This window comes from Erinaceus europaeus, chromosome 7 (assembly GCF_950295315.1).
Source record: "Erinaceus europaeus chromosome 7, mEriEur2.1, whole genome shotgun sequence".
Taxonomy (NCBI): domain Eukaryota; kingdom Metazoa; phylum Chordata; class Mammalia; order Eulipotyphla; family Erinaceidae; genus Erinaceus; species Erinaceus europaeus.
In genome coordinates, this window is record NC_080168.1 from 133,654,550 (window position 1) to 133,679,017 (window position 24,468).

Genomic DNA, 24,468 nt, shown 5'->3' on the forward strand with positions numbered 1-24,468 from the left:
TCTTCTAAAGTGGAAGTACTGGGAGTAGGAGCGCATGTTGCAACTTTATAAATAGAGAGCTGGGGCTGGCTACACTGTGGAGGAGCTGCATGAGCAAAGACCAGAAGTGAATGTGTTTCTGGACAGAGGCTTACGGTGCTAGCAGTGGGCAGGTGCTGCACAGCAAAGGGCTCTAGCATTCTGAAGGCCAACAGGCAGGCAGCCCCTGTCCTTGGAATGAGGGGGGACACCAGCTCAGAGAGGATAGAGCAGGACCTGAAGGATTTTGAGTTTATGTGAAATGGTGGCTCTTAGTGGGTTTCGAGCAAGAAAGTCCCATGATCTGACTTATATTTTAACAAGCTGGTGGGGGTGGGGAGGTGAGTGTGGTAGAGTGCTTCCCTTTCATGGGTGAGGCCCTGGGTTCCATCCCTGCACCCTGTATGGCAGAGTGGTGTTTGCTCTGATCTCTGCTTATAAAGCAATAATAGTCTGTTTTTTTTTTTTTTTTTTGAGAAACAAAAAAGCCCCAGGAGGTTGCTTAGTGATAGGATGCCTATGCATGCCTTGCTTTATGGTCTTTGGGTTAGATCCCAGCATCCATCTCATAGAATAGTGGCATGATGCTCTCATCTCTTTCTCTCAATAAACATTTTTCATAAGCAAAACTAAGAGGATCGCTGTGCTGTGCCTACTGTTTGAGAGTAGCTAGTAGGGTGGAGGGACGAGGGGAACCCAGAGGGAGACAGCAGTGCTGCCAGTTGAGATGGGCTGATAGCTCTGGTGCTGCCTGGCGGCGGAACTGAGACTTCCAAGCAGGACTTCCCATCGGACTGGACGTGGGATAAGAAAGAAAGGAGAGCTGAGCATGGAAGGCTGTGGCCTCAGGAGGTGGGATCCGTGTCGACTGAGATGAAGACTGTGAGAAAGTGGATCTTGGGCCAGAAGTCCTCCCCCATGTCTGACCGTGTATATGCTGACTGGACTGGTGAAATCCTATGGGTGGTGGCAGAAATATGTCTGCATTTCCAGAGATATGTCTGCTAGGAGATGGGAAATTAACTGTGGACACATGAACGGCCTTTGGAACTGTAGGGTGAGATGACTGAAAGCAAGGGTATAAAGGAGAAAGGGGAGCTTCAGGATAGTGACATTAAAAAGAATTTGAACAAAGCCAGAAGAAGGGGATGGAAAAGGAGGAGAAAGGGAGGAAGGTGAATCTCCAGAAGAGGCCAGGAAATGACAGCAAGGATGGATAGAATCCTGAAATCACCTGTCTTGAAAGTTAAGTAAAGAAAGTTTAGCAAGATCCTGGATCCATACTCCCAGAGAGATAGAGAATGGGAAGGCTATCAGGGGAGGGGGTGGGATGTGGAGATCGGGTTATGGGAATTGTACCCCTCTTATTCTATGGTTTTGTTAATGTCTCCTTTCTTAAATAAAAAAAAATAAAGTTTAGCAAGAGGAGAGGCATGATTGTGTACGTTTAAATGTTGCTGAAAGTTAAGGAAAATGAAGACTAGAAATTTGCCACTGATTTTTGTCAAGTGATGATCAATAGTGATTTCAGTAAGAGCAGTTTTAAAAAAATGGGGGCTGTCTTGAACCCCAATTAAAGTGGATTAAAATGGGAATGGGAGATGATGACTTGGATACTTGAATACAAATGGCTATTAAAGGAGTTTCACTGTGAAACAGCAGCAACAGGACAGCAGGTGGTGGTGGGGTGTAAGTTGAGTTTCTTTCCCAAACAGTGAGTGATGGGATGCAGGTAAGCAGAGAATTTGTGGTGGAACATCAGGAATGAGAAGAGCCATACACCATCACACCAAGAGTATTTTACCATGATAATAGGTGGGGAGGGGTGTTGACTGGTTTTCCTGTCAGTTGTCTCCTTAGTACTGGGGCAGGGTCTGACGCTCTACGTGGGGAAGCGTGAGTGCCCACCACAGAAAGGGCTGCTCACAGTTGCGGAAATACAGCTGAATTTGACACCTTGACTTTGCGTGTTTTTTCTTTGTGTGGTTTTATGTTTTTATATGTTTTTATCTTATTTGCAATTAATAGTGGGTTACAAGATGGTAAGATTACAGGGTGTAGTTCCACACTGCCCCACACCACCACCGAACTTCTGTGTGCTCACCTTCTCACCTCCTGTCCCTGTGTTTCTTCAATCTTGTTTGTCTCATGAGGAGGTCCCTAGAGTAGGTGTAGGGATCACTGAAAGCCAGCTCTGTGCTTTGCCAGGGGATAAGCAAAAGAGAGAAATCAAAGGGGCATGAATGCAGATGATCATAAGGACTCCTCCTGTGGTTTCAGTTTGGTAGTTGAAATGAAGCCATTGAGAGAGTGGGGAGTCATGAAGGACCAGGTCCCAGAGGGCTGAGAGGGTTCTAGGAGGGTGCTGAGAGGTGCTGAGGTTAAGCTGGCAGAAGGAGTAATAGGAAGGAGCAGCTGTGAGGTCCTAGGACCCAGGCCCCTGACACAGTGGGGAAGGGATAAGGACTGCAGTGAGTGACTGTAGTGGGTGGAAGGGCAAGGTCAGTGGAAGAGAAATTTCCCTAGGATGGAGAACCCTGAGTTCAGGAAAGATTATCTGCAGAGTGTCAAGAATGAAAGGTTCTGAGGAGGATGCTAGTAAGATGGGGAGCTAATCCTGAGAAACAAGGACATTGGACCTGGGGAGCCGCTCCTCAGATGGGAGCCTGAGGTTCTAGTCTGGGGATGCATAAGGACAGGAAAGACAGTGGCCTGGAGCTGCTAAGAATCAAGACACACCTTTAACTCCAGATCCTCTGGGACACAAGGATGGAAATAGTAGCATAGGAAAGAGTCACTGGCAGCAGTGAGCTCTGCCGAAAGCCAGGATCTTTTTAGAGCAAGAGGAAAACAGTCTGAAATTGTGAAGTGGCACAGTGGGTAAAGTGTTGGATTTTGATCTTGGAGGTCCTGAGTTCGGCCCCTGGCTTGACATGTGCCAGAGTATTGCTTTGTTATTCATTCTCTCTCTGTGTCTTTCCCCCCTCCTCTCCCGTCTTACCCTACTTCCCCAACCCCTCCCTTTCTTATAGTGAATAAATCTTTAAAAAATAATCAAAATAAAATGGCAAAATAAAATGGCAAGAAAATTCTAGAGATCAATGGAGGGTTTTGGACACTGGGAGAATCGTCTTCAATGGCTTTTTAATTATTTGTCCTGACAATCCAAGTGTCCCCCCAGGTGAAGGTAATGCGTACTGTCCATATTTCACTTAAAAATCTTTATGACTCTTCAGAAGACAGGGCACCCTTGCAAGCTCAGTGGCCTTCCCCTTTTAAAGTCCTTATACCATTTCACTTCTTTCTTCTTTCTCCTTTCTCCTGGCTTTTCTCCTTTCATAGGCCATTATTGCCTTGTTCTACTTTAATATTCAGCATTGATTTCCAGTGCTGTAACCAAAAATAAAAATTACTACATGTAGCTGCTATGTATCTGCTTACACTTCTCTTATAGTGGTAGAATCTTGATCTCTATTTTATTTGACTAATTTCAAATATACATTATTACTAGCTGTAGTGATCATATTGTATATTACATCCTCATGATTGATTTATTTTATGGCTGGAAGTTTGTACTTTTTGACTTTTGTGGAACCAGTAGTTTTTTACCACCTAAAAAACCAAATGTTTAGGACAGATAACAACAACAACATAGAAGAATCAGGAATCAGTGCAGTGGGAGCACACAGACTTACATGCCTGAGTTCCCAGAGGCTCCAGGTTTAAACTCCCACACTGCACCAGAGCTGAGCAGTGCTCAGGCCTTTCTCTGTCTCTCTTTAACTTATTTTTGTCACTGGTGTTATTTCTGGGTTCAGTGCTTGCATGGTGTCACTGTTTTCAGTAGCTATATTTTGGAAAAAGTAAGAGAAAGGAGAGACATTCACCACTTGTGAATATTCCCCCTGAAGGTGGGCTTGAACCCAGGTCTTCTTGCATGGTAATGTGTGTACTTTATCAGGTGAGCTACCATCTGACCCCCAAACAAATAACTTCTTTTCATTACAAAGAGAGAAGATGTGGCCTTGGAAATGGCTCATCAGCACAGGACTTGAGGTGTGAGGCCCAGTCCTCTCTCCAGCTCCATATGTCAGAGGGTGAGCTGCCTGCTCACTGGCTCTCTCTCCCTCCCCATAGTAAGTAAAATCTTTAAAGGACAAACCGGAATTATATTAATCAAATTATAATTAAGAGCATATTTTAAATTAAATTAGGACACATTATTCTGCTAGATAGCCCCATTTACTTCATGCACTGACATTAATGAGTGTGAGCTCTCTGCTGTGAGAGGCGGAGAAGCTCTCTGGCTGGTTTTTGTATTTGGGATGAGCCGTATTTTAGAAGCATTGATACCTTGGTTGCGCTGAGGCCTGTGAAGTGACCTAACTACTTTTTGAAGTCAAACCCAGGTCTTGACATGTTCTCTAAAAGCCCGCTCAGACTCCTTGTAAAGAAAAAATAAATAAATAAAATAAATGAGCAAAGAATATTGTATTACTATATGCCAGCAGCCCCTCAGATGTTTCAATTCACTTAACTCCCTTTGGGTTTACAAACACTTGTGAGTGCCAACTGTATAATAACAGATCTTTACTTGGAAGAGCCCTCCTGGGAGCTGGAATGGTGTAGAAAGCTACTGAGTATGGACCCTAGGTGGCTCAGTTTAGAACAAAGCTAAGGTGATATCCATGAGTGAGATAAACCCTGGAAATGTCCAAAACCTTAGACTACTTTGAATAATGAAAGACAGCCTATTTAGATGAGATTCAAAATATGAATGTAGCAAGTTTGAGAGGACTAGTCAGAGTCCGTCAGTGATGAGTAACTGAAAAAAATTATTTAATCTAAGTAAAGAAAGAATTTCAACTTGAAGGACATGGACAAAAAGCTAGAAAAAAAAACAACATGAATTGAGAGGCTAGAACTGCTTGAGCCATCTGGAACAGCTGGACCCATATCCCATTTCTTTGTGTACGGTCACTTGGCTCCAGTTTGCGAGGTTGGGAGAGAGGCAGTTTTGTTGCCTGGGCAGCGAGGCCCGTTTTGTACACAGGACTAAAGGAAGCCTCTCCTTTGTTGTTTGTGATGACAAGGTAGGACCCTTTGATTTCTCCTCCTGCCAGCTGAGGCAGTGAGGCAACAGAGGTGATGTTGGGAAAGGGAGACAGCCACAGAAAAATGCCCATTACAGGGCCCTGGTCTTAACCTGCACTAGCAGAGAAGACTAAACCACTGTAAGGACTGGGGCAGACATAGAGGAATAGGGACAGTCCTGGGGGTATCTTGAGACAGTGTACAAACGGCCTGTCACCACAAGGTGGACTCTGAAGATCAAGTCAGAATGGCAGTGTGGGTCGGTGGTGCACCTGGTTGAGTGCACATATTACCATGCACAAGGACTCAGGTTCAAGCCCCCAGTCCTCACCTGCAGGTGGGGGGAAGCTTTATGACCAATGAAACAGTGCTGTAGGTGTCTCTCCTCTGTCCACCTTTCCTCTCAATTTCTCTCTGCCCTGTAAAATAAAATAAAATAAAACAATTTAAAAAGACTGTCAGTAGAAGAGGGGAGGTGGCAACCCAGCTCCAGGGAAGAGCACAAGTCCAGGGGCAGCACTTCCTGCATTTGTAGGTAGGGGCTTTGCTGCAGTTGTTCAGAGCCCACATGTGGCGCCTGATAGCTGAGCAGACTTGGGCAAATGACTTCATTTCCTTGCATCTGTTTCCTCCCAGTAAAGTGAGTTTCTACTCATGAGGATGCCTCCTGCTATCAGGGTTGGCAAGTACAAGAGGCTCCCAGAGTGAAATCTCAGGTAGTAAATACCTTTGAGTGGGGAAGCATGTTAGTAATACTCCATGGGGTACACTTATAATAAAAAGTGCTAGTTATTTAACATTCAGATGTAACCAGTCATCCTGTATTTTATTCACTACATATCTTTATTTTAGTTTCAGTATTTTTTTTTTTTTATTCCACCAGAGTAATCATTGGGTCTTGGTGCCTGCACCACAAATACACTGTTCTCAGCAGTCATTTCTTCTCTATTTCATTTTATTTTACAGAGAGAAACTGAGAGGCGAATGGGAGGTAGAGAGGGACAGAGAGACACCTGCAGCCCTGCTTCCCTGCTCACGAGCTTTCCCCTACAGATGGAGACCAGGGGCTTGATGCATGGCAGCATGTGCACTCAACCACTTATGCCACCACCCAACTTCTGTATCTTTAAAAATATATATTTTTAAACCTTTATTTATTGGCTAGAGACAGAGAAATTGAGAGGGAAGGAGGAGATAGAGAGGGAAAGAGAAAGAGAGATCCCTGCGGCTCTGCTTCACCTCTTGCAAAGCTTTCCCCCTGCAGGTAGGGCCTTGGGGGCTTGAACCTGGGTCATTGTGCATTGTAACATGTGCCCTCAACCAGGTCCACCACTACCCAGCCCACTTCTGTATCTTTTTTTTAAGATGTATTTATTTAGAGAGCACTGATAAGCCCTGGCAGAAGGCAGCCCTGGGTATGGGCATGCGGCCTAGAGCCTCTAGCATGCGAGCTCTCTGTCTGAGCAGGCTGCTCTCTGTCTCTGTCCTGTGACTATTAGATGAAAGCGTCTCGGTAAGGCGCTCTCGTGAGCCTTGTGCACAGTAAATGCTCACTAAGACATGGCAGCAGCTGTTTGTGCCTTCAGAGCCACACTGCTGAAGCCTGGGTGTGCCTGTAGCCCTGAGTCTCTTCTCGATGGGTCACCTACCGTGTGCTAGAGCCCCCAGCCCCTCTAACTGCTGCCCGGCCCTTCTGCTGTCTGTGCTGACACAGAAGCTGTTAACCTCATCTTCCATTTGCGTGATTTCTCTTTCCTTTTCTTTGTTCAGATGTTCCTCTTGGGAATCAATTTCCCTTTGACCTTGTCTTTTAGCCACTCATAATTAATGCACATTGTTTTCTACTCCCCTTGATAGGCTGATAAGAAGAAGTATTAAATGACACCAGGCTTGGGACTACAATTGAAGGGCCGGGAGCTGAGGGAATGAAAGCATTGATTGCAAGTTTTTGAATGTGAAACTATAACCCTTAGTGCGGGAGTATAGATCAAATTACCCAGTTTAATGACTGTGCCATATAAAAGAAGAGGAGAAGCCTTTTGAAATCTCACACAGCTCTCCTGCTGGCTCTCATCTGTCAGGCTTGTTGCACAGTCCTAGAGAGGCATTTCTCACAGGCCATGTCCTTGATTCTCAAAGTCTGCAGATTGTGTCTTACTGACATGTTTCATTATTTCCCCAAGTAAGCTCCAACACAATGTATTTTCTGTCCCTTTGAAAAGCTAAACAAGGATCAGCAAAACACTTGGATAACGCAGGGCTTTTCCTTATAGGAGACCGAGGTTTGAAGCCAGCCCCCACTGCTTGGATAACGCCGTGCTTTTCCTTATAGGAGCCCCCACTGCTTTGAGAGAAGCTTGGTGTTGTGGTCTTTCACTCTCTCCAGCACCCTTTCTTTCTTTCTTTCTTTCTTTCTTTCTTTCTTTCTTTCTTTCTTTCTTTCTTTCTTTCTTTCTTTTGTCTTCCTTCCTCCCTTCCTTCCTTCCTTCCTTCCTTTTTTTCTCCCTCTCTTTTTCTTTTCCTCCTCTACACTCTACCGCCTCTCCTCCTCCTCCTCCTTTTATTCTTCTCCTTCTCCTTCTTCGCTTTCTTTTCCAGAACACTGCCTAGCTCTGGTTTATGATAGTGCTGGGAATTGAACCTGGGACTTTGAAGCTTCAGGCATGAGAGCCTATTTGCATAACCATTATGCTGTCTCTCCCACCCTGTCTATTTCTAAAATTAAAATAAAGATAAACAAACCCTCCCTCTTTCTGTTCAGTGAGTTTTTCCATGTGATTTTTTTTTCTGCTAGTTGATATTTATGTGCTTAAACAAGTTGATTTCCCAGAAGAGAAATGGTAGAATTTTGTTCCCTCCTGTGAGTCAGGATGATTGTGGTTACTTAACACCATGGTGTTCAGTGTGTGACAAGCACAGTTACAGCTTCAGGTGATGAAGCAGGCTGCCATTCTCATTCTCCAGAACAGCTCCTCAGTCATGGTTACAGGCTCTTGCTCTTACCCTTGTTTCATGGGTGGGGAAACTGAGTCAGGGACCATTAAAGTGAACTGCCTGAGGACATATATTCTTTTGTTGTAGGATTCTGTGTGTGCTGCTTTACCATTTTCAGACAACTGGGCAGCAGGATCTTTCCTTCACATTAGCATATCACAGCCTTGGAAAGTCTTAATCAGTAGAAACCCTTCAGACTTGAGCCTGAGGAAGCCCTGCTGAAAAGGAGCCCTGTCTGGCTACACTGGCAGGCTGTTCTTTCTGAGTTAGTGACTCTGTACTTTGCAACTGCTTTTGGTCCCGCCCCACAGCCAACTTTTGTTTCCCCCCTGACCCTTTTGGGGGTTGATACCAGGAAACTCATTCCTGCTTCCCTGAGGTTCAAGACTTCCTCTTGTTCCTCATGTCAGGGCCTGATCTCAGTACGGGGAGCAGAGGGAACTCAGCAAGCACCTTTCATATGAATCTGTCCCTTGAAAGAGGCTAGAGGAGGAAGAAGAGAAGCAGGCGAGGTCGGTGCTACCAGAGGCAGCTTAGTGGGCACAGAAAGTACGTTGCTGTGTGTACAGCCCAGGTTCAAGTTCTGGTGCCACCTGGGGCACCACAGAACCAGGAAAGCTCTGGTGCATGGCGTAGCTCCTTCTCTGTCTGAATGGAAAAGTGACTGTGGCTCTGTGAACTTGTTCATGCAGGAGACCAAGCACCATACATGCACAGAAATGGCAATGAGAGATTTTCCCTCAGCTCTGCCAAGAAGAATCGGCAGGTACAAGTCTGGCAGTCTGAGCAGGGAGAGTGGCCAGGGTCCTCCCGCTGAGCAGGGAGAGTGGCCAGGGTCCTCCCGCTGAGCAAGCAGAGTGGCCAGGGTCCTCCCGCTGTGCAAGCAGAGTGACCAGGGTCCCCCACTGAGCAGGGAGAGTGGCCAAGGTCCTCCCGCTGAGCAGGGAGAGTGGCCAGGGTCCTCCCGCTGAGCAAGCAGAGTGGCCAGGGTCCTCCCGCTGAGCAGGGAGAGTGGCCAGGGTCCTCCCGCTGAGCAAGCAGAGTGGCCAGGGTCCTCCCGCTGAGCAGGGAGACTGGTGAGGGTCTTCCCGCTGAGCAGGGAGAGTGGCCAGGGTCCTCCCGCTGAGCAAGGAGAGTGGCCAGGGTCCTCCCGCTGAGCAAGCAGAGTGGCCAGGGTCCTCCAGCTGAGCAGGGAGACTGGTGAGGGTCTTCCCGCTGAGCAGGGAGAGTGGCCAGGGTCCTCCCGCTGAGCAAGGAGAGTGGCCAGGGTCCCCCGCTGAGCAGGGAGAGTGGCCAGGGTCCTCCCGCTGAGCCTTCACATGCTGCTCTCAGCACTGCTCCTCCATCTCTGGCACAGCAGGCTGTGCGTTGGAATTGCCCGTTTCACCCAGCTCACCACGTGAGATTACGTGCACACAGGGTAGAGATAGTAACGGGTAGACTGTCAGCTGGAACCCGTGCCTCCCGTGTCCCCTGGATTGTTTCTTGCTTTTCAGCTGAAGCATCTTCCCTCTGGAAGATGAGATGTAATTGAGTGTGGGAAAGCTGGTGTTTTCTCGTCACGTCGTCTGAAAGCAGACGTCTGTGAGAGCTGTGGCTGGAAGCTGTGGACCGAACCTGGATTGTTTGTTTATTGTTTTTTGTTTGGTTGTTTGTTTGGTTGTTTTGTTTTTGCCATCAGGGCTGTCACTGGGACTCAGTGCTGGCACTATGGATTCACTACTCCTAGTGACCATTTTTCCCTTTTCCTTTGTTGTTGTCATTTTTAGTACCTGTGTGTATATAGACCACAATTTTCTTGGCTGCTTACATGATGTTGGACACCTGGGTTGCTTCCAGGTTTTGACTATTACAAATTGTGCTGCTATGAACACAGGTGTACACAGATCTGTTTGGGTGGGTGTGTTTGGTTCCTTAAGCTATATCCCCAGGAAAGGAATTGCAGGGTCACAGGAAAGGTCCACTTCTAACCTGAGAGTCTCCAGACTGTTCTCCAAAGGGGCTGGACCCACTGACATTCCCACCAGCAGTGCAGGAGGGTTCCTTTGTCCTCACAACCTCTCTAGCATTTGTTGTTGCTGTCCTTTCTGATATGTGACATTCTCACTCCTTTTTATTTTATTGGATAGGAAAGAAAGCAATTGAGAGAACGAGGGAGAAAGAAAGAGGAGCGCCTGTAGATTTGCTTATAAAGCATCCCCCCCCCCCACAGGGAACTCAAATCTGGGTCCTTGTTCCTGGTAATGTTTAAGCTCAGCTGGCACCCCCCCCCCCCCCCCCCCCCCCGTCCCCTGGTTGCTCTTCCTGAAAGGGCCTAAGCTGGATACAATCACCTGCTCCTGACAAGGGTTTTTGGAGTGGTCAGAAGATGAGATCTTCCCCATGGCTTTGAAATTTAAGGGAAAAAGGCTTCTTCAGGTTCCTGTTTTCTCTCATTGTGGTGAAGGTGAATGAGCTGTTTTTCAGAGCAACCAGCTCTGTGGCCAGAAATAACTCTAATCATCTGCCATTTGAAATCTTTCCACTTCAAGCTGAGGCTTCTTTTTCTTTTAATGTGTGATGTGAGTTTGGTAAATGGGGGTGGGGTTGGGTTACTTAGCAAAGCAAACTATTTTGGGCCCTGAGCAAATGTGGGCATTAGTATCTGTGCTTCTTGCTGTCATTTGCTGAGTTCCAAAATGGGTCTCCTGAAAGTATGTTCCAGCCCATTCTCTGTGATATGTGCACCCCCCCTCCCTTGCTGAGGGACATACATGCAAATGGTGGTCTGTTTCATTTAGACAGAGCTTGGTAGAGACCACCTCCTGATCCTTGGCACCAGAGTGAATGCAGAAAAGCCACGGTCAGTTTCTGGAAACTGCAGCATCTTCCCAAAGCTCTTCCAAACTGTTGTAAATTTGAGAAAATTGGAGAGATTTTTACCAGGTAGCTCAAGATCACATAGCGTGTGTATGGCTTTTACCCCACCTTACCTGAGCCTTTCCTGTGCAGTCAGTAGTGAGCCTTGTCCAGTGCACATATCTGAGTTACAGCTCAGACTCTTGTGAGGTTTGCTCTTTAGTAAAACTATCTCAGGTCTGGGGCTGGGCATTAGCGCAGCGGGTTAAGCACAGGTGGCACAAAGCACAAGGACCAGCGTAAGGATCCCAGTTCCAGCTCCCAGCTCCCCACCTGTAGGGGGGTTGATTCACAAGCTGTGAAGCAGGTCTGCAGGTGTCTGTCACTCCCCCCCCCCCCATCTTTCACTCCTCTCTTGATTTCTCTCTGTCCTGTCCAACAACAACAACAATAAACAACAAGGGCAACAAAAGGGGAAAAAATGGCCTCTAGGAGCAGTGGATTTGTAGTGCAGGCACTGAGCCCCAGCAATAACCCTGGAGGCAAAAAAAGAGAGCAAGAGGGAGGGAGGGAGGGAGGGAGGGAGAGAGAGAGAGAGAGAGAGAGAGAGAGAGAGAGATACTGAGGAAGGAAGGAAGGAAGGAAGGAAGGAAGGAAGGAAGGAAGGAAGGAAGGAAGGACCCGCAGATCCACATCCACCATACAAGAGTGATGCTAAGGATCTCTCATTTACTAATCTCTCAGCCCCATCCAAAACTTGAGTTTCTGCCTCTTTTCTCCTCAAAAGTCTCTGGTGTCTTAGTAACAGACCTCAGCCTCCAGGAAGCAGGAAGACCCCTATGGAGCCCCACAGTTGGGAACATGGTGGCTCTCTTGTGCAGACCCCTTAGGAAGTCACTCAGAGATGCATTGGATCATGGGGTCACTACCTTGTGTGAAAAGTGGAAAGCATTTTCGAAGCTTAGGTATTATTGACTGAAGTACTTGGTTCCTTTTTAGATAAAGAGTCAGAGAGATGGGGATGAGACACCACAGTAGTGGGTCGGACTAGACCTGGGTCACTACACAGCAATGCAGCACACTGTCCAAGTGAGCTATTTTCACCAGCTCTGACTGAAGCCCTCGGAACCACCATTTCCATTTTAGACCTGAGAAACATCCAGATGCTATGTGGTTCTTGACCCAGGCTAGAGGTTTGGGTTCTTTGCATCTACCAAGTGTTCATCTTTGGAGGAATAGCTTTAGTGTTTACAGTAACCAGTGTGGGTGAGTCAGTCTGTTTGCTCCCACACATTCAGGTCGAGCTTTCTTTGCTGTGAAAGAATGGTTCTGCCTTACTACACTTACAGTTGATACAACACGAATGTCTTTCCAGCGAAGCACTCTAAATGGAGTTTGGAAGTAGGGGTGGAAAGTTTTTCCAGAACTAGTGGAATATATCCCACATAGAAATCCAAGGTTTCTGGTTTCAGATTCACATTAACTTCATGTGGTCCAGGAGGTGGCACAGTGGCTAAGGCACTAGACTCTCAAGCATGAGGTTCTGAGTTCAATTCCTGGCAGCACCTGTACCAGAGTGATGTCTGGTTCTCTCTCTCTCTCTCCCCTATCTTTCTCATTAATAAATAAAATCTTTAAAAAAAAAAAGAATTGACTTCATTTCCTTTATTCCTTCTTAAAAGCTTCATCTTGGGCACTGGCTGGTGCAGGGAAAGTGTGTAACGAAGACAGACTTGCCTCCCTCCTTCCTTAATGTCATTCTCTGTCTCAGAACTCATGTAAACATGGAATTCATTTGTGGGGAATTGGAAACAAACCCGCAGCTTGAACAAATGGTGTCTACACAGTCTTCTAAGGCCAAAGTATTACATATGAGGATTTACTGTAGAAATTTATATCAAGCTTAAAATATTGCTGCTTCCTAGTCTATAAAAAACACCACCCTTAAGGATTTATATGAAATATTCCTCTCAGAAGAGAAATCACCAATATTTGTCTGCTGAATACACATACAACATAATTAGAAGTGAAAAACTACAGTTTTTCCTTAAGAGAAATATTTCCCTTCAGTCTACAGAGTCCCCATCTTTTGTGTTTTTTGAAAGATAAAGTTTGATTTGTCACATCTCTATTTCTGTTTCAATTTGGAGTAACTATCCCAAGTCCAGTGGACAGGTTTTCTGTTTTCTCTCATTGAATTGTTTTTATGTAGCCCAAACCTGGAATTGGCCCCCATTTTGCAGAGAAGGCAGAAGTTTCATAAAATTTTCAGTGGTTCCCTAATGGCATTCTCACCAGTTTGATCTGGTACAAAGAGCCAACCTATTTGTACAGATGTGAATCTGTGTCTGTAATTTTTACTAGCTCCATAAATGTCTACTTACCCCTTAGAACAGATTATTACTTGTGATTCCCAGTCACACAGAAAGCAGTATTCAAATCCAGGCTTTATACCAATTTATGTTGACTTGTAAATCTAAGATCTATCTAAATTTGAATAGCAATTGAATTTAAAGAGTTTTTTTCTCACTTTTATTTTTGGTCATCTCCAGGGCATCACCACTGCAGACTACCCCCCACCTCACACACCAGAGCCATCACCAGGGCTTTTCACCTAACAATGATCCCACTGCTCCTGCAGCCAATTGATTTCTTCTCTTTTCTTCTCTTCTCTTCTCTTCTCTTCTCTTCTCTTCTCTTCTCTTCTCTTCTCTTTTCTTTTCTTTTTTCTTTTCTTTTATAAAACAGAGACAAATGGATGGGGAGGAGAGAAGGAGAGAGGGGGAATGGAGCTATAGCATGGCTTCATGGCTTGGGAGGCCCCTTCCTGGAGGTGGAGGCTAGGGGCTTGAAGCTCACCTCATGCATGGTAACCTGTACTCTCTACACAGTGTGTCACTGCCCCAGTCCTGGGCTGACTTTGCCAGGCAGAGAGAAAGTAGGGAAGACACCTCCTCACCAGAGCTGTCTCCAGAGCCTCAGGTGCCAAATTTGAACCTGGCTTGTACTCATGACAGAGCAGCACACTACCCGAGTGCTGTCCCCGAAGAGATCTATTTAAAATGACTAAACTGGCAGTCTACTGGAAGGACACTGAAGTCATGTGCCGGGTGTGTCAAGACAGAGCGGAGTCGCCGTAGTGCAAGTCCTGTTGCCTTGACCACTGGAAGTAGAGTAGCAAATGAGTAAATCAACAAACAGTAGAGTATGCAGGATCCAAAAGAAGTAACCACAATTTTTTTTAGATTATTAGTGATTAAGAGTGGTTCACAACATTATAAAATCACAAAGGTATAATTCCACACCATGCCCCCCCACCAAAGGTCTCTGCCCCCACACCCCAGTCACCACCATAGTTCCATGAAATCTGAGACAGTTGGCAGTTTGGCTTCCTCCTCTTCTTCTCCTCTTCCTTCTCCTCCTTCTCCCCCTCTTCTCCTCCTCCACCTCCTGCTTTTCCTCCCCTCCTCCTCTTCCTCCTCCTCCTCTTTCTCCACATCTTCCTCCTCCTTCTCTTTCTCCTCCTCTTCCTCCTCCTCCTTCTTTTTCTCCTCCTCCCCTTTCTCCTCTTCCTCCTCCTCCTCTTCTCCTGCTCCTCTTTATTCTCAGTCTCATCCTCCTTCTCCTCCTCTTCCTCTTTTTCCTCCTCTTTCTCCTCCTTCTCCTCCTCCTCTTTCTCCTCCTCCTCTTCTCCTTCTCTTCTCCTCCTCTTTATCCTCAGCCTCATCATCCTTCTCCTCCTCCACTTCCTCTTTTTCCTCCTTCTCTTTCTCCTCCCTTCTTCTCCCCCTCCTTCTCCTCTTTCTCCTTCTCTTTCTCCTCTTCCTCTTTCTCCTCCTCCTCATCTTTCTCCTCTCCCTACTCCTTCTCCTCCTCCTCCTCCCTTTCTCCTCTTCCTCTTTCTCTTCCTCTTTCCCCTCTTCCTCTTCCTCCTCCTCCTTCTCCTCCTTCACTGCCGCCGCCTTCTCCTCCTCCTTGTTCACAAGATCATGCGTTTCAATTCTCTATATTCTTCAAGTGACTGAAACCATCTGGTAGTTGTCTTTCCCCTCCATACTTTTATTTTAATAGAGAGAGTGAGGAAAAGACACCGAAGGAGGAGAGACACTATAGCACTGCTCCACCACTTAAGGGGCTTTCTCCCTGGGTGGTAAAGCATAGTCTCTCTTGTTAAATTATGTCTATTTGTTGTAATGAGAGAGACAGAACAAGAGAGACTAGCCCTGCTCAGCTCTGGCTGATGGTCGTGCTAGAGATTGAACCTGGGACCTCAGAGCCTCAGGCAGAAGAGTCTTTGCACAGCCTTATGCTGTCTCCCCAGCCCTAGAGCATATTCTCCATAGCAAGCCACCACTCAGCCGCCTTTTAGCAGTCTTAGCCCTGCACACAAGCAGGCACTTCCCTGGCAGGCAGCACGTAAGCAAACGGAGCTGACTGATTACTCTGTCCAGGCAGCTGTGGCTTCTTAGGCTATGTAACGGCTTTGTCTTCACCTGGAGGACTGGTTGTGATTCCAGTTCTATTTCCAAATGACTGTGTTTGTGGGGTTCAGTCTGGGTAAAAGCTTGTGTTGGGGGTCAGAGACATAGCCCCTAGGTAGGATGCCTACATCAATCACCCTGTATATGGCCCGGGTACCACAGAGGAAGTGCAAAAGCAACAGGGGAAGTTGTGGTGCTGTGGTATCTGTCCTTCTCTGGCTTGGTGTCACGTCTGTACAACCTGGTCTCTGTGTGACTTCAGAGCAGCTACTCAAGCTCACTGTCCCTCCTTTTCATGGTTATAGCCAAGACTCAGTGGGACCATAGGGAGTGCAGCACAGAGCCTGCTCATATCTGGCGAAGAACATTCTTGTCTTTGCTTTTTTATTTTTGCCATTACCATAGTGAGGTCTTCGGATGTTGCACAGAACTAAGGTGACTAAGCCCGGCTGGGCTGTAACATGTCGGAGCTGTACTTCCCTGTTGTACCTGGTCTTGAGCGAACACAGCAAGGGCCCTCTGATTCCTGGCCAGCACGAAGGCACACTTGTCTGTGCACTGAGCAGCTCCGCCTCTCGCACTTGCATCTCTGAATCTCTGAACTGCAGCTGCACACGTGCATTTCTCGAGCTCACTGGAGTGTGTATTTGGCTTCAAGTCACTGAAAGCCTCCAGAGAACTGACGTGGGGCTTCCTGCTTCTCATCCTGTAGTAGCTTGTGGTTTCTTCACCTACTGTGGATGCTAATAGGAATGTTCTCCTTCCTTTTCCTTCCTTCCTTTCTCTCTCCTCTCTCTCTTTATTGATAATTTGTTACAAGATTGTAAGATGACAATGTATAGTTCCACACCACACCCACCGCCAGAGTTCCATATCCCCACTCCCCCACCTCCCAGAGATTGCCACCATATTCCTCACTCTCATAACTCTTAGAAACAGTTTGTCGGCTTCTGTTATGTTTGGATGTTTTGGCAAGTTCATGTGTGTCCGCTCTTTAGATTCCACTTGTGAGTGAAAGCACCTGGTAGTTGTCTTTCATCACTTATTTCACTAAGCATCATCACCTCCAGTTCCATCCATTGTGTCCTAAGGACATAGTATCGGCTTTTCTGATTACAGCATTGTAAGGAGTAACCTCTGTTTCCTGAGTGCTGAGTCTCGCTTCCTGTGAGGCTTTTACTCCTCCTCCTTCTCAGAGTGAATAGCATTTGTAAGTTTAACATTTTTATTATAGTCTGTGATACTCATGTTAAAGCACACCGGGCCCTTTATTTACTCATAGAAACTCACTTTTGAACACTCCCTAGGTAAAGTATCTCTGTACTAAAAACAGAAAACCTCACAGAGAGAGAAAAATAGATCAGCCCAGTTTTGTTGCCTAAAGTATGGATTTTATTTTAATTTTTTATTAAGATTGGCTTACAAAAATCCTATCAGGAGTATAGTTTCCTCTGTGTGTGTGTGTGTGCGTGCATGTGTGTGTGTGCGTGTGTGTGAGTGTGTGTGTACGTGTGTGTGTGCGTGTGTGTGTGTGCGCGTGCGTGCGTGTGAGTGTGTGTGTGTGTGTGCGTGTGTGTGTGCGTGCGTGCGTGCATGCGTGCGCGCGTGCACAAGTCTCCGCACCCCCCCTCCACAGTCCCTGGGCCCTTGCCTCCCTTTCCTCTTTGCTCTGGTAACCACTGTAGCTTTCACAGAGTCTAAGACGGTTTGGGTAATGATTGGCATGTTTGTTTTATGCAAGCTTGTTTGCTTTAGGAAACCAAGATTTAGAGCCACTGAGGTAACCTAATGAAGATTTGAATCTGGCCCGACTATAGCTGGAAGCTACAGCTTTGCAGCCTCTCAGCAGTTCCAGTTACTGCATGGCCTCACCCATCCATTCACCCTTATTTGTGGAGCACTCGCTCGGTGCCAGGCGTGGGTCTGTGTGCTGGAGGCAGCATGCCGGCAAAAAAACAAAACAAAATTCCCACGTCCATCTCCCTCCTAATGAGTCCTTGTGTGACACAGGGACCGTGTCTTAGATGTCTTGAGTCTTCAGGATATAACTGGAATGTTATTCAAGGCTCAGAATGATTCTGTGTCCACAAACATCATTTCAGAAAAAACACTGGAAGCTAGTCCTCCATATTATTGATCTACTTTAATTTAGGGCTTCTTTTCAGTCATTCCACATGCCTGCAGGTGGAGAGCATCTGGCTGCTTCCTTTAAGAAACAGAGAGACTTCTTATTGTCAGTGATAAAGAAACTTTTTGGTCTCTGGGTTTCTCTGGTGTGTGTGCAGATTCCTCTATGTCTAGAGCACACCAAAACGCACGTCAGACTTTGTAGATGAGGTTTGACTACTTCATAAGATCAACCAAAATATTCTGTTACAGTTGCAAAATAAGCTGTGCATTAGGAAAACCCAACCTCAAGGGAAAGTATCGTTTTTCCTGTGGTTTCCATAATTCATTCCCTAAGAATGAACACTTATACCTTTTAGATGATGGGATCATAAAGTATGTGTATCAACTGCTACATCCTACCCATGAGCAGGACATAGTTTTGACTGTCCTTAGATAGAGGCTCAAGGTTTTACTCTTCATCTAGGAAGCCATTTGTAAGTAGCTGGGAGCATGTGGCAGTGTGATAAAGTAGTGGCCATACTTTTTTTTTTACTGGAACTATAGTGAAACCTTTATGGTCCCATAAGGAGAAAATAGCTGATACTGTCCCCTGTGGCTTTTAGATTCGTTTGTCTAAGAGGGAGATGTGTTGGCAAGCCAGCTGATGGCTCATGTCACATTCTGGCATTGCTTCTCCCTGGGACACTGCTGCCGGGTTCTCCGATGACCCACGCAAACTCCATGAATATCTTTCGTTTCTCCAGAAGGAGGCGTGGATTTGCAAGGCTACCAGCTGGATATGCAAATACTACCTGACGGCCCAAAGAATGATGTGGACTTTTCAGAGATTCTTAATGCAATCCAAGAAAGTAAGTTTTACTTACATTCTAATTTCACCACGAAAGGAGAAGCTATCACCCTGCTTGAGGGGGCTAATGGTACCCAAAGCCTTAAATGCCAAACCTGAAAAAAAGATTTTATGTCTTTAAGAGTGATGCTGTGTGAAATAATGTGGATGCTAGAAGTGAAATGCACCTGTATTTTGTGACAGTGACTAGTAAAGTGTTGGGGGTCTTTGAAAGACTTACAGAGGGGCCAGGAGGTGGCGCACCTGGTTAAGTGAACATGTTGCAGTGCACAGTCACCCAGGTTCAAGACCCGGTCCCCATCTGCAGGTGGAAAGCTTCATGAGTGGTGAAGCAATGCTGCAGATGTCTCTCTGTCTCTCTCTCTCTCTCTCATCCCCTTCCCTCTCAATTTCTGGCTGTGCCTATCAAATAAATAAAGATTAAAAATTAAAAAAAAAAAAAGACAGAACTATAAACTCCTGTCAGGTATGCTGTGATATTTAACAAATCACTAGGTATTAATCAGGGTTCCTCTATTAATTACAATTAAAGAAAAAACTTAAGCAATTATATTTTTAAAGTTACAGTGAGGCAGAGAGAGAGGGGAAAAGACCACAGTACCAAAATTTGCATCAGTGTGGTGGGAGCCGGGCAGGAAACTGGTCAAAGTGTGGCAGGGCAGCACACTACCCAAGCCAGCTATTTTGCTAGCCTAATACTGATTTGAAACCAAAGCCAGAACTTTCCTTTCCAAAATGGTTGTCCAGAGTCACTGCTGACCAACTGTGATCCAGACATAAACCCCTGTCTCCTGAGCATTTTGCTAGCTCGAGGGTCACTACTAATGTATTTAGGCTACTTTACTTGTGGTTCATAGTTTTCACTCTAAATGCTATTGTTGTTATTATTTTAATGGGGTTGGGTTAGTGGTTTAAAGCACAGTCTCTAACACACAGGCATAGCCTCTCCTCACCCCTTGATGGGTGTCTAGGAGACACAGCAGGACCCCACTACCCCTCTCCTTCCTTCCCCAGAGTCCTTTGCTTCAGTGCAATATGCCACCTCTGGTCCAAGTTTCACCCTGAGTTTTCTCTTACTGTTGTTTGTTCTTAAGTTCTACCTGTAAGTGAGGTCATTCAGTATTGGTCTTTCTCTTTCTGGCTTGTCTCACCCCACATGATGCCTTTGAGTTATGACCACAACATTCTCCCAGCTATCGAGACAGAACTGAAGATGGATGATGAAATATGACACACTGAGTCATTAACACCGGGTTCCTTATTAAAGCTCTAATTGCAAACAATGAAACTCCTTTTAATAACAAATCAGATTACGTCATTTTGGATTTAAAGGATTTAGATCTTAAGAGCATTGAACTGAGGTAATTTTTTGCTACTTGTAGTTCTGTGACATTGCATTCTTATTTTTTCTTGCAAATAATCTTAAGCACTGTTGTTGCAGTTGTTGCTGTGTGTCACTATACTGTCCTCTGATCCTTTTGAGGTGATGAGCGTCTCCACTTTACTGTAGGACATTCTGGGCGAGAGGTGTGGCAACCAGGCCCTAGGACAGGTCGTGGAGACCTGGCTGAGCAGAGGCAGTCAGATCCTGCATTTGACTTAATTCCAATTTTAATTTAGTTCCTCTGTATGGAGACTCCACCCTGAAATTGAAGAATTGAGGCTACTTATGAGGAAAAACACATTTTTTTAGTGAGGAATATGTGAAGACCAACTATTTGTTTTGGTTAGCTAAACACAAAGGGGCTGTTAATGAGTAAAAGAGAGAATTTGCCCCAGGACAATAAAAATCAAACTCATAGACATTGGAGAGAAAAAGAATTTTTCATGGAGAATTATAAAATCAGGTAATTTCTTCATTTGATTTGAAAGATGGTAGATTCTATCATGCTGAAAGGATTGGACATTTTTAAAATCAATGATAAAAGTTGACTTCTATGCAAATGCAAGAGATAAACTTAAGTGCTTTGGGGACTGAATGAGCTTACATCAAAATGAACAAATATTGGTAAGCTGATTTAATAGTAATTTTTCTTAATATCTTAGAAAAGAAATGTTTTTATAGTATCACTCTGGTAGTTGAGAATGGTGGCTCATGGCTGGAGATGTGGCACTCCTGGGTAGTGTTCTGCTCTGCTGTGTGCAGATTCTGCTGTGCTGTGGCCTCTCTCCCTCTTCAGCTCCCTCTCCCTCCCCTTATTTCTCTGTCTCTATATGAAGTAACAAATAAATAAAATGGTGACTCTTCTATGAACAAGCAGAAGAGCATCAACCTATGAAAACTTAATATTTAAACAAGAAACAACACATCATTGAAATGCCGATCAAATGTTTGTTTGTTTTTCCTTTTTTTCCACTGAGTTATCACGGGTTCAGACTCCAGGGCTCCCAGTATCCTTTTCACGTGATTTATTTATTTTGATAGAGAAAAAGGGAGCGGGGCGGTGAGAGATGGAGAAAAGGCATCTTCAGCCTTGCTTCACTGCGTGGGAAGCTTCCCCTGTTTGAAGTGCAGCCCTCACCTCATCCTGTACACCCACTACCATCATGCCGTTGCCTGACCCCACTTGGTGTTCAGGCTCCAGGGTTACCCAGTGCTTTGTAATGAGTCTGCTTCCTTGTTCAGAAAGAAAGGAAGAAAGAGAGAAAGAAAGAAAGAAAGAAAGGGAAAGAGAAAGGAAGAAACAGAGAGAGAGAAAGAAAGGAAGGATGGAAGGAAGGGAGGGAGGGAGGGAGGGAGGAAAGAAAAAAGAAACAACTAAGTTTTATGCTGTCAGTTTGAGAAACTGAACCTACTCCCTACCTCCAGTCTCCACAGAGATTCCAGATGTGACTAGCATGTCTAACTGCTCAGTGACACTTCTAAGAACACATAGTTTGGTCCCCTGAGGGATTGAAGCTTGTCTTATTATGTGGAGAAAGTTGGGCAGACAGCATACAGAAATGGGAAGACTAGGACTGAGCATCAGTGAAACTTCTCTCCTACCAGCATTTTTTTTAATTGGGAGGGGATTCGTGGTTTACAGTCAACAGTAAAATACAGTAGTTGGTCATATGTAGCATTTCTCAGTTCTCCACAGAGCAAGCTAACCCCCACCATCATGTTCCAGGGCCTGAACACTCCCCCCACCCTCACTCAGAGTCTTTAGTTTAGTGCAGTAAACCAAACCCAGTTCAAATCCTGACTTGTGCTTTCATTTCCTGTTTTTTATTTCTCAACTTCTATCCATGAGTGAGACCCCATATTCATCCTTCTCTTTGTGACTGATCTCACTTCACCTGATTCCTCCAAGTTTCATCCAACATGAGGTGAAGAAGGTGGATTCATCATCTTTAATAGCTGAGTAGTATTCCATTGTGTATATAGACCACAGCTTGCTCAGCCACTCATCTGTTGTTGAACACCTGGGCTGCTTCCAGGTTTGGGCTATTACAAATTGTGCTGCTAAGAACATACGTGCACACAGATCTTTTTGGATGGGTGTGTTGGGTTCCTTAGGATCTATCCCCAGGAGAGGAATTGCAGGGTCACAGAGCAGGTCCACTTCTAGCCTTCTGAGAGCTCTCCAGACATGAGGGCAATTCTTATTCTTGAATTTATTTGGTAAGATTCACACTATGCACAGAAGCTAAAGATCTGGCACATCCTTTAACATGTACAAAGACATCAATTAAAACTTGGGGTCAAGGGCTGGCTCCCATGGTAGGACTTTGCCTTGCTAAGCCTTGGATTGAGCCTGGCCCCACATGTGACACCATCATATTGTGGGGCGCTCTGGTGCTGTGTTCTTCCTCTGTCTCTCAGTCTCCTTCTGAAATGAAAAGAATGAAAGAGACGACACAAGGGAGGGGAAACTGTATCTGTGAGACTCTGTCTGGCACTGTGAACTACACAACACAACACTGAGAAACATCCTGCTTTTTAATCACCAAAGTTATAAGATCCAGATTCTTTTGATATCCAAAGTATTTCATTCCCATATTAGGCTGAGGCTGATTTCTTAAAGCTCTATGGTCTGGGAAGCAGGTGCATGTGTGCATTTAAAAACACCTGTGGAATTAGCAAACCACTGGAAAGAGCATTCGGAGGTTATGCTGGCCCACTAGTTCTTGCCTGAAGTCACTACCCGGGGCTGGGTGGTGGCATACTTGGTAGAGTGCACATTTTCCTATTCTCAAGTCCCAGTCCTCACCTACATAGGGCAAATTCAGGAGCCATGAAGCAGATCTTCAGGTGTTCCTCTGTCTCTCTCCCTCTCTAGCTCCACCCTCCTCAGTTTCTCTCTGTCCTGTCAAATGCAAGGAAATTTTTAAAAATAAAAGAAATGGCCAACACCCAACCATCATTAGCGGCCAAGACTCTCCCCCTTGGTACTTCTCTTGAGTTCCTGCATCGCACACCTTAGCGATGGTGGGGACTGAGTGATGCTGAGCCCCTGGCAGACATCCCTGGGCCTGGAGAAGCAGAGAGCACAGAGGAACCTTGTCGTTAAGGTTCAGGGCTCCAGCAGGCCGGGCTAGCTCCGCGGCGGTAGACAGAGACTCGAGGACACATGGCTGGGCAGAGAAGCTGTATTTCTTTATTCAGGAGCAACGATTCAAAAACTAACCTAAACTAACCACCACACAGATCTGTCCTGCATCCTTCTCCTCCAGAGGCAGCGGTGGGGACTCGGGAAGTCCGCAGGGTTTTGGGAGCGGGGAGAAGGGGGTGCGAAACTAGCAGGGGCCAAACCACAATCTCCCAGAGGCGGGGGGGGGGGGGGGGGGGGGGACGGGACACACGACCAAACCAGTGTGAAGCATAGCAACAGAACCTGTCTGAAACGAGCGCTTGGGGCTGGAGGGATCTCTGGGTCACTGCTGTTCTCCAGCAGGTCCTCTGCTTGCTCCTGTGCTCAGGGAGGCGTATGGCTCTTCCCACTCGAGTGGTGTTCCTACTTCTGTGGCTGGGAAGAGCCTGAGTCACTTCTCAGTGACAATCCCATGAGTCACTTGGAATCCATTTTCTCAAACCCAGATTTTTCGGTCTGTTTCCAATCCACATGCTTTTACCATTTCAAAGGAAGTAGTGTGGGAGAGAGTTGCTGACCTGTACTAAACAACAGTCTTGTCTAGAAACTGTGGTTGGGGCCAGGTGGTGGTGCAGCTGTTTGAGTGTACATAGTACCATCCATCCCCAGGGACCCAGATTCAAGCCCCCAGTTTCCCACCTGCAGGGACCAAGTTTCACAAGTACTGAAATAGTGCTGCAGGTGTCTCTCACCTCTCTCTGTCTCCCCTTCTCTCAATTTCTCACTATCTATCCTAAATAAATAAATATAAATATTTAAAAATGCCATAGAAATTCTGTGGTTGACCTCTTACCTATATGATCTCATTCAGTGTTAAACTGCATTTGGCCCCATTCCCACATGAGTGACTATGGTTTAGTTGCAGTGATGCCATGAAAGAGCCTTACTAGGTACCTGGCTGGTGGGGAGGGTTGTGGACACATGGCCTGGCCCCATCCTTATTCTGCTCAACAGTCCCCTGTAGTGAATGGCATTGTCTCCACCTCCACTGAAGACATTCAATCTTGATTAGGTTAAGTCCCATGGCCCCCGATAACCAGCAGGTGGGAGAAGGGACATTTATTTGGATACAGGCTTCTCTATGGCCAGTGTTCACATTCTTTGCAGAAAGAGCGAGTCATGGGCAGTAGACCTTAAGGCTCTTTATTGCAGAACTTGGAGCTATTGGTCAAACTTGGATTGGGGACACTTCTGCTAATATGATAACAAAACAGGTGCTGTCACTCTCTGTCTTGCTGTAGATGTCACTGATGTGCCTGTTTTTACAGAAGGAAGTTAGTAGCGAGAGAAGTCCTTCTAAGTCCCAGGCAGCCCAGCAGAGTTAATGGTCTTGGCCTCTCACACAGGAAACAGTGGGCACCTTGTGTCATGTTCCCTGTTGTGTTACAAACAGCATCATTGCTGAGCCAGGAAATGCCAATTGCATATGTTTTAAAAAATTCCATGGCTTTTATATTGCAAATTTATTTATTTATTCATTTATTTATTTTGC

General features: G+C 45.8%; 1 protein-coding gene across 6 annotated transcripts in view; it reads left to right on the forward strand.

Annotated features, from left to right (window-relative positions):
* Window positions 1-24,468, forward strand: part of ANO4 (anoctamin 4) — a 413,046-nt gene that overhangs the window by 234,923 nt on the left and 153,655 nt on the right. For all 6 annotated transcript variants that reach the window (XM_060195637.1, XM_060195638.1, XM_060195640.1 and 3 more), the window contains one exon: window positions 18,299-18,403. In XM_060195637.1, coding sequence (XP_060051620.1) covers window positions 18,299-18,403 — 105 coding nt within the window. The remainder of the gene's footprint in view (window positions 1-18,298; window positions 18,404-24,468) is intronic.